We start from the raw sequence: 13,096 nt of genomic DNA, 5'->3' as shown, positions 1-13,096 counted from the left end.
TGTTCCAGACAGCCCCTCTCCTGGAGGCAGGAAGGTGGGTAGGGTTGGATAGGGTGGGGTGGGCTCTGTGTGTGTGTGTGTGTGTGTGTGTGTGTGTGTGTGTGTGGTGGGAGGTGGGGCTCTGTCTGCCTTCACGAACCACTCACTTCCGGAAGTCATTGCTCTTGGGGACCTTGATCTCAGGTCTCCTGGGAGTGCAGCTTGGGTAGGGAGGGAGAATGGACCCCAGGGCCGTCTGCCCGGGTCTCAGCTCCTGCAGCTGCACAGCCCGGCCTCTCCGCCCCCGCCCCCGCCCCCATCTGTCCTGGGGAGGAGAGAAAAGGAGGAGAACCACCTGCCACCTCACCTGTGGAACAAGTCTTGCCTCTCAGGGCCGGAAGGGTCTCGTGACCGGGCGGGGTAGGGTTACAAGCCTGCTGAACTGGGCCTCCCTCGGGCACGGCGGCCTGTGATCCTGTCCCACGGACAGAGGGACAGGTGCTGCCCGGGGGTGGGCCCTGAGGGTTTCTGGGAACTGCCCTCACTCAGGTGCCCTGGCTCAGAGAGGCTTGTCTACAGCCTTACAGCTGAGAGCAGCAGCCCTGAGGGCGGCCCCCGTGCCTCCTTGCACCTCCACCCGGGGCCTGCTTAGAAATGAGGGAGGGGGCGCTAACCCCTGCTGTGGGGCTGGCACAGGCACCCTTCATGTTGTGCATGGCTCAGCGTGGATTCTGGCCTTGGGGGAGACAGACTGAAGGGGTCAAGCACGTGCCTGGCCTGCAGGAGGCCCTGGGTCTGGTCCCCGCCATGCCACGGTGCCCAGGCATGCTTGGATGTGGTGCCAGCGGCCCTCCTACATCTCCAGGCTGAGCAGCACTCAGCCACCGGGCCTGGGTACCAAACTCGTGCGCCCACCACTGGGCTGAGGGACGTCAGGAGTGGCCCCCAGAACCCTGGAACCCAACAGAGAACAGACAGACAGCTGGATGCAGGTGCTGCCGGCTGCTGCCTCGGGCACGCTGGGCATCCCGTGTGAGGGTGGGCTTCCTGGGCGTGCTGGAAGCCCCATGGGGGCACGGGCTCCCCGCACCCGCTGTTTGCCCACCTCTTTGGGGCGCAGCTGGCATCTGTCGCTTGTGAAGGAAAGCAGGAAGCCCGGGCCGGTCCCTGAGAGACACACCTGGAATCGGGTGCCTGGACCGGAGGGATAGCTCCGAGGGCATAGTGTGTGCTCGTGGGTTCCAGCCCCCGTCGGTCCGGCACTACTGGGAGTGACCCCCCCAAAACACTGCCCTGGTGCAGCCCCTGAATACCAAAACCAGAAGAGAAAAAATAAAAAAGAAGGTGGAATTTAACCGGGTACCCGATGTAGCAGGCTCAATGCATCATTCCTGGGACCAACCCGGGCTTCACACTGAGAGGGGTCGCTCTGAGACTCTTGAGAGGGGCTTTTAGGGTGAGGGGCGAGGCTCGCATCTGTGAGGGCCATCCCTGGGGGCCATCTCCATGCACGGTGAAACCCATGATTCCACTGGCGACGTCCCTGGCGCTCCTGCGGTGGGCGGTGGGGCTGCAGACGCAGGGCTGCTGGCGTGGCGCTGTGCCAGGCAGGCAGGCAGGCAGGCAGGCCCAGCCCCGCTCCTGAGAGTTCCCGGTCCCCTGTGACCTCGCGTCATGGAAACCAGGCTGGGCTGTCAGCCCAGCCGCGCTGTGGGCCCGAGCTGCCCTTCATTTCTGAGGTGCAGAATCTGAGCGTGCTCTGAGCTGCTCCCCGGGGAACAGCTGCTAGGCCTGCCCGGCGGGGGCGGGGGTGGGTCGCGGTGAGGCAGCCAGGGACCCTCTCGGGCCCAGCTGTGCCGCTCCATGACAGCTGTGACCCTGCCTGGCCTGTCGGTGCTCCGTGGTGGGGGGCGGTGCCAGGCAGCCGGGAGGGGCCGCCCCGCACTGCGCTCCCTCCTTCCTCCCCCAACCCGCTGAGCTGCTGCCAGGAGAGAGCCCGTCCACCTGCGCATTTGTTTTCCTGCCTCCTGCTCCCAAGGACAAAGCACAGACAATCCCCCAGTGCCCGCCCGCGCTCCGCTGCTGCCGCCTAATTGACAGCCTCCTTCCGGGCTGACGAATGTGGCCCCTGTGCCCTGCGTCAGCGCAAGCTCCCCGGGCCTCTAATGAGGACGGGCCCTGCGTGCGCGCACGCGCGGGGGTGGGGGGGAGTCGGCCCTTCCCGCAGCAGCTGGTGCGTGGGGGAGGGGGGCGGCCGAGGGGGCACGCAGCTGGAGGGTGGGCTCGCCCGCAGCACCACAGACCTCGCCACAGTGCCCAGGTCGGGCCTGGATTTGTTCCTCTTAGGGGCCACATCTGACACTGCTTAGGGTCCTGGGGTCACTTCTGCAGAGCTGGGCCTGGCACAGACTACACTGTGCCTGGGGATGAAACTCAGGGCCCTGAGCAGGCTACGCCTTGATCTTCTGTATTTGGGAGATTTTTTGTTTGTTTGTTTGGGGGCCTCACCCAGCCGTTCTCAGGGCTTCCTCCTGGTTCTGAGCTCAGGGACCACTCCTGGTGATCCTCAGGGGGATCAAACCCAAGTCAGCTGTGTGTAAGGCAAGTGCCCTACCCATTGTACTATCTCTCCGGCCCCTGGCACTCTGTCACTGTCACTGTTACTGTCACTGTCATCCCGTTGCTCATCGATTTGTTCGAGCAGGCATCAGTAACGTCTCTCATTGAGAGACTTATCATTACTGTTTTTGGCATATCCAATACGCACGGGTAGCTTGCCAGGCGCTGCCATGCGGGCTCCATCCTCTCAATAGCTTGCCGGGCTCTCCGAGGGGGGTGGAGGAATTGAACACGGGTTGGCCGAGTGAAAGGCAAAAGCCCAACCGCTGTGCTATCGCTCCAGCCTTTGTTTTTTTAAAAAAATCATTGTCATTATTTTGGGTTTGGGGTCATAGCTGGTGATGCTCAGGGGTCACTCCTAGTGGAGTCCAGGGGGACCATCTGGGAGTACCAGGGATAGACTCCTGGTCAGTCTCATGATAGCAAGCGTGCGTTAACCGCTGTATCTTCCCACCCTGGAAGATCAGCTCTTTTTTTTTTCTTTTTGGGTCACACCCGGCGATGCACAGGGGTTACTTCTGGCTCTGCACTCAGGAATTACTCCTGGCGGTGCTCAGGGGACCATATGGGATGCTGGGAATCAAACCCGGGTCGGCCACGTGCAAAGCAAATGCCCTACCCACTGTGCTATCGCTCCAGCCCCAAGATCAGCTTTTAAAGAAATGCATCTTGGGGGAAGAACAGCTTATGGGTCAGGCTGCCCACCCAGCGTCTCTGTTTCCACGAATCCATTGCTTGTGTTCTCTGAAGAGGGTGTTGGGAGGGTCCCCAGGTCACCTGGCACTCACCTCCTCTGACTGTGGCCGGGCATGCAAAGTCTCCCTCTACCTGCTGGCTGGGGGGAATCCGGTCGCTGGGAGCGGTGGGGGGTGGGAGGGATGGTGTTTGACCGCCACAGCCTCTGCCAGCAGATGACCCCCGCCTCCCAACCACCTCCCCAGCCCTGCCCTGACGGGTGGATTCAGGGTGTTTGGAGACGGTCTAATGACAGGAAATAAGCGGAGCGTGTAACTCCATATGATCCGGTGTCACTTTAGATCTCTGCTTCCGAGTGCAGAGACGGAGAGTCTCCGGGGAGGGAGGGTGGGTGCGTTTCCTCTGTTTATGGTCTTCTGCGCATTCCAGGTTTTTTCTCCGGGAGCCCCTAGCTACTAAAAAGCTGCGTGTATGTACTCATATGTCAAAACTTATCAAAACGTTGCACTTTAAGTACGTGCAGCGTGGCGTGTGGAGCTGTTGAAACAGCAGCAGCAGAGCTGCCTCCTCCCTCCCGCCCCGTGCTGGGGTGTGCTGGGGTGTGGAGGTGCGGGGCGGGGGGGGGGGGCAGGCTGGTGGGGTGGCGGGTGGGGAGCAGCTTGCTCGGGAGCAGCTGTTGCAGCTGCGTGCACGCTCTGCTCAGGGCGGGGGGCTAGGAGGGAGATCTGGGGGACAATGCCCCAGGCCAGAGCCCCTGGGCGAGGGTACCAGCTGGGGCAGAGGCGGGGCAGGGGTGTGTGTGTGCCAGAGACAGAGCATGCCGGGTGCCCCCACAGGCCGAGTGGGTCTTGGGGGGAGGCTTGGTGAGCGGGGAGGGACCATGTTGCTGGGGTGGGGGCAGCTTACCCGGGCTAGGACATACATGATGGGGAGGCCGGGAGGGGTGTGTGTGTGTGGGGAGAGTCAGAGCAGGGCCCACGGGAAGCTGCTTTAAGGGCTTTGAGGATGACTTGGCAGGGGGACAGTGGCCAGGGTCTCGTGGTGGATGGGGTGGGGGTGCCGGGGTCAGGTGGGGTTGGCGATTTAGAGACTTCCCAGGTGTCAGTGGGAATCTTCGCTCCCCACCAGAGCCTTTGTAAACCTCAGTTTCCTCATCTGCAGGGTGCCCCCTCCCCCAGCGCCCCTAGGTAGAACGCCTGTGGGTGAGTGTGATGGCTGGTTGGTATCGGGGAAGCTGCCATGCTGGCGCTGAGGACTTTTCTTTCTGGCCTTTCAGATTGCCGCAGTCCTGACGTCCCGCAAACCGTCCGTCCTCCTCACCTTGGTAAGTGTCTGGGTACAGGGGAGGGGCGCAGGGGGGCACCTGCCCCTGTGGGAGGTCAGGGCTGTGGGCAAGGGCTGGGAAACCCGGGATGGGGTGGGGGATGGTGCTAAGTCATGACTCCGGGGGCCGTGGCTGGGACCAGGCCCTGGTTCTCCCGCTCCCCGGGGAGAGCCGAGACACCCTTGGCTGGGACCCACGCCCGCTGGGAGGCTTGAGGCCGGCTTGAATCTGGCTGGACTTGCGGACATGGTGAGCAGTGCCGAGTATCAACCTGCTTCTGGCCTGTGTCTCCAACGGTGTTAGGGAAATGCGCATCTGGTGGGGACGGTCACAGTAGATTTGTTTGGGGGCCACCCCCAGAAGTGCGCCGGGGTTACTCCTGGCTCTGTGCTCAGGGATCTCTCCTGGTCGGACTCAGGGAACCATCTGCAGTCCTGGGGATCAAAGCTGGGTCAGCCGTGTTGAGGCCGCGTGCTCTATCCTTACACTAGCTCCCTGGCCGGTGGCACCCTGGGGTGGCATGCTTTCGGGGCAGGCGCTAGGAGGGAAGTGGGGGCATTCAGCTCGGAGAAAGAGTGGGCTTTCTGCCTTCCAGTGACCTTGAGGAGTCACAAGTATGAGGCATGCACAGTCCCTCCACTGGCTGGGGCCCCTGCCCTCTCACAGACCCATTTTCCAGGAAGTGTTGGTGGTTTTCCTCAGGGTCTTAATGGTGGGGGGGGGAGTCTCTGTCTTGGAAGGACCCATAGAGTGATTGTGGTCACGCATGGTCCCATGTGTATTTTTTGCAGGGGAGGGGAGGCAATCAGACATGGCCATAGTCCTATTTTTTTCTTTTTTTTTCTTTTTTGGTGAAACCTGGTGATGCTCAGGAATCACACCTGGCACATTCTCAGGACGCCAGGGGTCAAACCTGTATCTGCCATGTGCCTGGCAGACAGTGCTCTACCCACGGTACCATCTCACGGGCTCCAGGCACTGAGCTCTCGAGGACAAAGCACTCGCTGAGTGCTCGACCCTCCCGGGGACGGCACGTTTGTTTCTGTTGTGTCCCGTATTTCTCCTTGCAGCGTCCGTCCATGTGAGGTCCACTCAGATCAGGACGACGGGCAGGGTGGGGGCTGGGGGAGTGTGTGTGGTGGGAGACGGGCGTCCTTGGCCGCTGCCGCCCTGGGCCCCTCCGTTCTCATTCCTGCACCCTCTCTCCACAGCGCGGCGTCAACACCGACAGTGGCAGCGTGTGCAGGGAAGCGTCCTTCGAGGGCATCAGCAAGTGAGTGTGGCTGGACCTGCCCCCCTCCGCCCCTCCTCACCCCGCTCGCTCCCCTGCAGGGCTGGGCGCACCCTGGCCCGCGGCACGCCTCGGTGCACTCCTGCTTCTGCCTTGGCCAGGCTGGCGCTGGCACGTGCCTCCGATGGTGCACACTGGAACGTGGAGTGTCCACACTCGAATGGACACGAAGGACCAGTGTCAGCATGTTTAGGAGCAGGGCCCGAGCCGCCGTAACCCCGCCTCTCTGCTGCTCCCCTCGGTTCTGTACCGGACTCCCCGAGTTCACTGATTTCCAGCGGACCGAGTGCCTTTGCTCGGTTATCCCTCTTCCCCACGTTCGAGGGGGAAATCCGCTTGGATTTGCTTTTCTCCTCCTGACTCGTTTTGCTCAGCTTCCCCCCACTCCCTCCCTTCGCATCCATGTTGCCTCTTGGGGCAGGATTCTGTTTCACAGCGTATTTCCACGCTGCAGTTCTTTCTATCCCCGTGAGCATAGGGGTGCGTGGACCCTCACGGCCTTCGTCTTTGTCTTCTGCACGCAGGTACCTAGAAGTGCAGTGGCCACCGCGCAGGGCAAGTCTATTTGTGGGGTGTGTGTGTGTGTGTGTGTGTGTGTGTGTGTGTGTGTGTGTAGGGTGCCCTCCTTCTGTTTTTCGTGGACATGTGCGCGCACAGTACATGAAGGGTCCTCGTCTGGGGTGTGAGGTGCGATCTCATTTGCCTGATCTGCAGCTCCCTGATAACAGGCGGTAGATGAGCGCCTTTCCCGGGCCCGTGCCTGTCTGTGAGTCTTCCCAGGTGAAGCGTGTGCTCAGCCTCTCCCGTGTGCTGGTGGACTCGCCTGACTTCTTTTCCTTGTGGATTTTTGTGAATTCCTCACACACCTTGGCTATTAGCCTCTGGTCACACGCTCTCTCCCGACCCGCAGGATGCCTTTCCATTTTAATGCCGGGCTTCGTTTGCTATGCACGAGCTTTACCTGTTTGATGTGGTCCCATCGGTTTCCTTCTCCATACGGTTAGCGTCGATCTCCAAGATGTCACTGCAGCCCAATATTGGCCCCCGCGACAGACGTGATCTCTGTCCTTGTCAGCCCCCCCACTGCTAGCCAGCAGTGATACCTGCCCTCTGCCCCTCCCCCTGCATTCACAGCTGCCCCTGTCAGGGATGGGGACCCCTTTCCCGCTCTCTCTCACCCCAGCACCCTGTGAGCGTCCCTCCCTGGCCCCTCCAGCAGGGCGGTTATGGATCCCTGCACCCCCTGCTCCCCTCCGTGTGGCTCCTGGAGGGCTCCTGGGGGTCTGCTCCGCCGACCAATGTTGCGGGGTGAGCCTGGCACAGCCTCTGCCACACTGGCCCTGCCCTGCCCTGCCTCTCCCCCCCTCATCCCCACCCCCCACGTCCCTTAGTGGCCCAGGCTGTGCCTTATAGTTATGCATGAGCCCGAGCCCCGGAACTGCGTGCGTGTGATGTGGGGTGATTAGGAGGATCATGAGCTCATAAATATGTATCACTCCCCCCAGTGATGAGAGTGATGTGTATGTGGGGGGTGGGGGGGCAGGTAGCAGTTCTCGCTGCTCACTGCTCAGATCTCCTCGCCCTCTGGGGGGCTTTTCAGGCAGCCCACCCCCCCACCACCACCACCACACGACTGTGATCAGCTCCGCCTGTTGACTGTGAGCTGCATTTCCCCAGGGCCTTGATGTGTGTGTGTGTGTGTGTGTGTGTGTGTATGCATGTGTGTGTGCACGCGTGCATGTGCATGCCTGTGTGTACGTGCCTGTGTATGTGTGTGGGGGGAGGTAGGTGGGTACAGTGGGGTGCAGACTGTTCTGGTCCAAGCCACAGGGCTCTGCTTGGTCTCTATCTTTGAAGGGGGGCCCTAGAAGCAGCCCTGGTGGCCCCTTGCTGCTCTTGGCACTCTTGTCCTTGTGGCCGGAGCTGGACAGGGGCGTGGGACAGCTGCTCCCTCAGAGCCTGGGGCTCAGAAATCAGCCGCACGCAGGCAAACGCCCGTTCAGTCCCGGTTCCCTCCCTGCACCCCTGTGGGTGGGCCAGGCACACTCGGGATCACATGTTCCAGGGTCCCCCTTGATCAGTGGGCCGTGGGTGCCCCCCATGGGTGGCAGTGCTCCCTTGGCATCCGGGGCACAGGTCTGCCTGGGTTCGGGGAGTGTCGCTGGAGCTCAGCCCCTGAGCCTCGCCAGCCGGCCACTCCCTGAGGGCTCCTGGAGGGAGGTGGGCAGGCCCCAGTGCTGCAGTGGGCTTCGGGAGCTAGGCCTCGGCTCTTAGCTCGCCACCGGTGCTCCGGGGAACCGACTTCCCTCCTGAACTCTGCTGTGCCACCCTGCCCCGCCCCGTCCCCCACCCCTGCCCGCACTGCCCGCACTGCCCGCTGGCCAGGACTGCTGTTCGGGAAGACCCAGGAGGGCCTTCACTGTGCACCCAGCCCAGGCTCCATGCAGACAGGGGTTGGCTCGGGGGCTCGTCAGACCCTCCCTCCTGGGGGATGAAGAATGGGTCCACATCTGCACGGACCGGGCGTGCCCTGACAGCTGGGGAGAGCCCTACTGGGGTTCTTTCTGCTTGAGGGGGGGGGTCACCTGGCTGCTGATCCCCTCTCCTGTGGCCCGAGCACATTCCCTCCTCGGGCCTGCCGCCTCACTCTGCACTGTGAGCCCTGCCATGGAGGGTGGTGCCATGGGATGCCCCTGACCTCCAGCTCGGCCTCCAGCTGCCCGCTTCCCTGTCTAAGACTCCCCTTGTGCAAACTCGAGCCTATCCTGTGGGCCCCATGTTCCCCCCCCGCCCCCCCCGCCCCCCTGCCTGCTCTGGGCAGCGCCGAGCCAGGCTGGGAGGGCCCTGCCCTGGAGGGCCCAGACCTCAGCGCTGCCGGCGCCCCCCTCGGCGTCTCCAGCTGTTGGCCGGGATAATAATAGCCCGTGTCCTAAGCAAGATGGATCTCGCTGTCGGCCTACTTTCCAGGGCTCAGCGGCCTGTGTCCCCCCTCACGTTGCCGCCCTCGGCACCCACGAGCCCCCACCCTTCCAGCTACAGCGGCGACTCCGTTCAGGGCCTCCTGCTTCAGCACATTCGTGCTGTGCCGGCCCCGGCCCTCTGTCCCTCTGTCCCCATGTCACACAGCCCCCAGTGACACTGCTGCCTGGGGCTGGGCAGGTCACCTCTTCTCACCATGGGCCCCTCAGCTCCTTGGGGCCCCGGGGGGGGGGTACCTCAGCCTCCCCCAACCAGGGCCGGGTCCCTGCTGCCCACAGTAGGGTGCCCAGAAAGGGGACACAGGCACACTGAGGTCTCCCCATGACCCTGGGACCCTCTGCTCACTGATGGGGCTGACTCTGTACTCCCGGGCGCCCAGAGGTCCAGGAGGGTGAAGAGAGCAGTGTGGGGTGGGCGTCTGCGCACAGGCCTGCCTCATGCCCCCCAGCAGGTTCCCACCAGGCTGTGGTAAGGCTGCGAGGGGACTTGGGGCTCCCTGGCCTGTGGCGGGGATGGGGGGGGGAGCAGCCAGAGCAGCAGGCCTGTGGCCTGGGAGCAAAGTCAGGCAGGAGGAGCCCTGGCAGCTTCTGGGGAGCACCACCTGCTAGCAGACTCTCCTGAGGGAGGCTGACACGGAAGTGGAGTTGGGGTTCATGGGGGCCAGGTGACCCCCGCCCCTCCCCGTCAGTCACCTTTGCCCCGTGCCTTCCTGGCCTGCCTCACTCCCCTGCACTAGGTGCCCCGGAGCTTGGGGTGATTCCCAGGGGCGGCTACTGCCGCTGTCGGAGAGAGAAATACGGCCAATATTTTACGTCAGCCGGTTAGTCGGGATAAGCATATTTCCTATCTTTTGGCATTTACTTAAATTGCCTTGCATATTTGAAGACAATTGGTTACAAATTAATTCCATTTAAATAAGCAGTTAAATATGAAATTGCTGAATTTGGAACTTGTTAATGCGGGGACATTAATATTCAGAGATGCGAATTGTAAACCCCAGGAAGTAGGGGGGAGTTATGAAAACTCAGAGATGACAACAGAATGCTGCCTGGCGTGGGACTGTGCTTTCAGTGACTGATAACGTGAGTGTCAGGTTCACACATGGGACAGGACTGGTTGTGGCCCCTGGGGGCCCGTGGGGGCTGCCCCCACCTCAGAGACAAGAACCTGCCTCAGTCCCCCTATAAGCAGGCCTTGCCGCCCTCCTTGGGGTGGAAACCATGGGGTAAAGACCCTGGCCCGCAAGGAGACCTCTCCCAGAACTCCGCTGCCAGGACCGTTTTCACCCCCTGAACTGTAGACACTGGTTGTGGTGATGTTTTTATACGGCCCAGGGGTCGTTTTAGAAAATGGTCGTTTGGCTCAGAGCTAGCAGTGCAGGTCATGGGGACAGACACCTCTGGTCTACACTTGGGGATGGCTTTGTACTCTTGTGTGCCTGAGAGTCTGTTTCTGTATGTTTCTGCATTGAGTGTGTCTCTGGGGGAGTCTGTCTGCTGCTCTCGGCACACACATCTTAGGGTGTGGGTCTGTATGCGTCTCTGTTGGGGTATGTGTGTGTCTGGGCATGTGTGTGTAGGTGTTGGGTGGGAGCCTGTGTGTGTGGGGAGATGTGTGTGTATCCAAGTGTATGTTTGCAGGACACACATCTGTGTGTAAGCTGGGCGCGTGTGTGTGTGTGTGTGTGTGTGTGTGTGTGTGTGTGTCTATGTGTGTGTGTATATGAAAGGTAAGAGTTCCCGGGCTGTGTGGCTCTTGAGTAGATGGGGGCATGGCTTTTTACTAACCCCCCGATGGCCCGATGGCCCGCTGGGTGTCGGAGTCTGCACTGTAGTCTTGCCTCAGGTCCTGGCTGCTTGTCCACCCCCAGCCGTGCCGCTGCCTGTGATGGCTGTAAGCCGGGGACTTGGTTTCACCATCACAGCTGACTTTGGGCTAAGGGTCTTTTCCGTGTCGATGAAGAATTCTCCCGGCCTGCTTCTCTCCTCCCCTTGCCGGCCTTTTCCTCCGCTGGCTCCGAGCTTGGCGGTTCCAACCCCAGGGATGCAGCCCTCCTTGGCTAGTGGGTCCAGGCTGGCACCCTGCATGTGCAGATTCCTGACCCGAGACACTGATGTAGTTCCCGGGGGCGAGGGGGTGGGGGGACCGGCCTGGGCCCCTTGGCTGGACTCATACCTCCCTCCCACCACCCTGCAAACCCGCAGCCCCTCGCTGAGTCCTGGGGCTGGTCCTCGGGGACCTGCCCTCCCAGGTTTGAATATGCAGATCTCAGAGCAGCAGTTGACCTGTCCGGTGTGCTCCAGTGTACATTTGCTTTTTGTTTCCTTGGTTTCCTCCTGCTTTCCTTATTCTCTCTCTGAGAAGATGAAGCCTTTGTGGGCTTGTCTGCCTCTACAGTCAGCGCCGTGTGTTTTCCTCCACACACCGTTTCAGCTGCATTTCTCCAGGCACGATACTCCGTGTTACTGTTTTCTGGTTTCTTTCTTTGCTCTTTGTTTTGGTATGTTGTTGCTCAGTTTCTGAAAGGTTTGGGATATTTTTTGTTTGTTTGTTTGTTTGTTTGTGGGGGGCATGTTTGTTGGTGCTCAGGGCTTACTCCTGGCAGAGGAGACGATAGCTGCTCAGGCATGGGGACCACCTAGGGATGGAGGCAGAAAACAAGTGTCATGTGAGACGAATGCCTAAAACTCCGTACTTCTTCTCTGGCCCAGAATGTGGGATTTTGTTGATTTCTTTCATTTACAGCTGTTAGTTTAACACTACCCTAGCCAGTGAACACTCTCTGTTAGTTCTGTCCCGTGAGGTTTCTGGGAGCGTCAGGTACAGGAGCATCGAGCCTGTGTGTGCCGTCCCACGGGGCTCGCCGGGCTGGGCCCACCCATGCGTCCTTCCAGGGTTCTGTCGCCAGGTCCTGTTTCAGAGTTGTGAGGAAATCACAGAGCCATGCTTGGGAATCGATCCATTTCTCTTTTCTCTTCTTTGAGTTTTTAACAGACCAGCTCAGTTCAGTCCTTCCTGTGCACCATTCACTAACATGTTGTAGGAAGCGTTTTTATTGGGATGTGCCTCACACGTGGAATTTCTCAGGACCCCAAATGGCTTTTGTGCGTTTCCAGATCAGTGCAGCTACTGTCACAGTCTGCGGTGCAGTGTTCTTGGTCCCCAGAAAGCCACCACGCACCTGTCAGCAGCCAGCTGTCTGCTCGCTCGCGCCCTGCGGGGCACCCTCAGACTTCCTCTGCGGAGACGCCAGCTCTCACATTTCATAGAGAAACAATCATGTGACGTGGCCTGTTGTGTTTGACTTCTTCGGCTTATCACCACTGTTCGCAGTTCATCCATGGTGTCAGAAGAGGCAGGCTGTGGATCAGGTTAAGGCTGGAAACCAGTCCTCTGCCTTTATGCTGGCATCGCAATCCAATGATTGGATATTTGGGTTTCTTCCCCCTTCCAGCTGTTAAGAGCAGTGAAGAGCAGTGATGCTAAGGCTCTTGAAAGTTTGCATATGCTCCTATTTTGTTGGGGGGGTGGGTGCCACACCTGGCTGTGCTCAAGACTTATTTTATTTATTTATTTTTTTGCTTTTTGGGTCACACCCGGCGATGCACAGGGGTTACTCCTTCCTGGCTCTGCACTCAGGAATTAACCCTGGCAGTGCTCAGGGGACCATATGGGATGCTGGGAATCGAATCTGGGTTGGCCGTGTGCAAGGCAAACGCCCTACCCACTGTGCTGTTGCTCCAGCCCCTAGGACTTAATTATTGGCCCTGTGCTCAGGGACCATCCCTGGTGGGGCTTGGGGGACCACATGTGATGCCGAAGATCAAACCCAGGTTGGTCCCATGCAAGGTGAGCTATCTGATACTTTATACTGAGGAATAGAAGGAAGAATAGAATTTCTGAGTCACCTGGTAGCTGTCTTTATCTTTCTTATTTTTCATTTTTATTTTTGGTCACAGCAGGCAGTGTTCAGGGTTGACTCCTGGCTCTGCACTCAGGGATCACTCCTGGGGAGCTTGGGGGATTATATGGGATGCTGGGGATTGAATGCGGGTTGGCCACGTGCAAGGAAATGTGTAGGCCGCGTCCTACCTGCTGTACAGTCACGCCGGCCACTGTCTTTTAGCTTTTTTGAGGAATTGTCAACTCTCTCCCAAGGTGACTCCATGGCTCGCATTTTCTCTGGTGATGTATGACGGTCGGACTTC

General features: G+C 60.1%; 1 protein-coding gene across 1 annotated transcript in view; it reads left to right on the top strand.

Annotated features, from left to right (window-relative positions):
* Positions 1-13,096, top strand: part of PEPD (peptidase D) — an 88,832-nt gene that overhangs the window by 16,863 nt on the left and 58,873 nt on the right. Inside the window, exons 5-6 of the mRNA XM_004600991.2 lie at positions 4,571-4,618; positions 5,830-5,891. Of these exons, the coding sequence (XP_004601048.2) occupies positions 4,571-4,618; positions 5,830-5,891 (110 nt within the window). The remainder of the gene's footprint in view (positions 1-4,570; positions 4,619-5,829; positions 5,892-13,096) is intronic.

Source organism: Sorex araneus, chromosome 8, assembly GCF_027595985.1.
Source record: "Sorex araneus isolate mSorAra2 chromosome 8, mSorAra2.pri, whole genome shotgun sequence".
Classification (NCBI taxonomy): Eukaryota; Metazoa; Chordata; class Mammalia; order Eulipotyphla; family Soricidae; genus Sorex; species Sorex araneus.
Note: the sequence above shows the minus strand (reverse complement) of the source record. Positions and strands in the feature narration are given on the sequence as shown.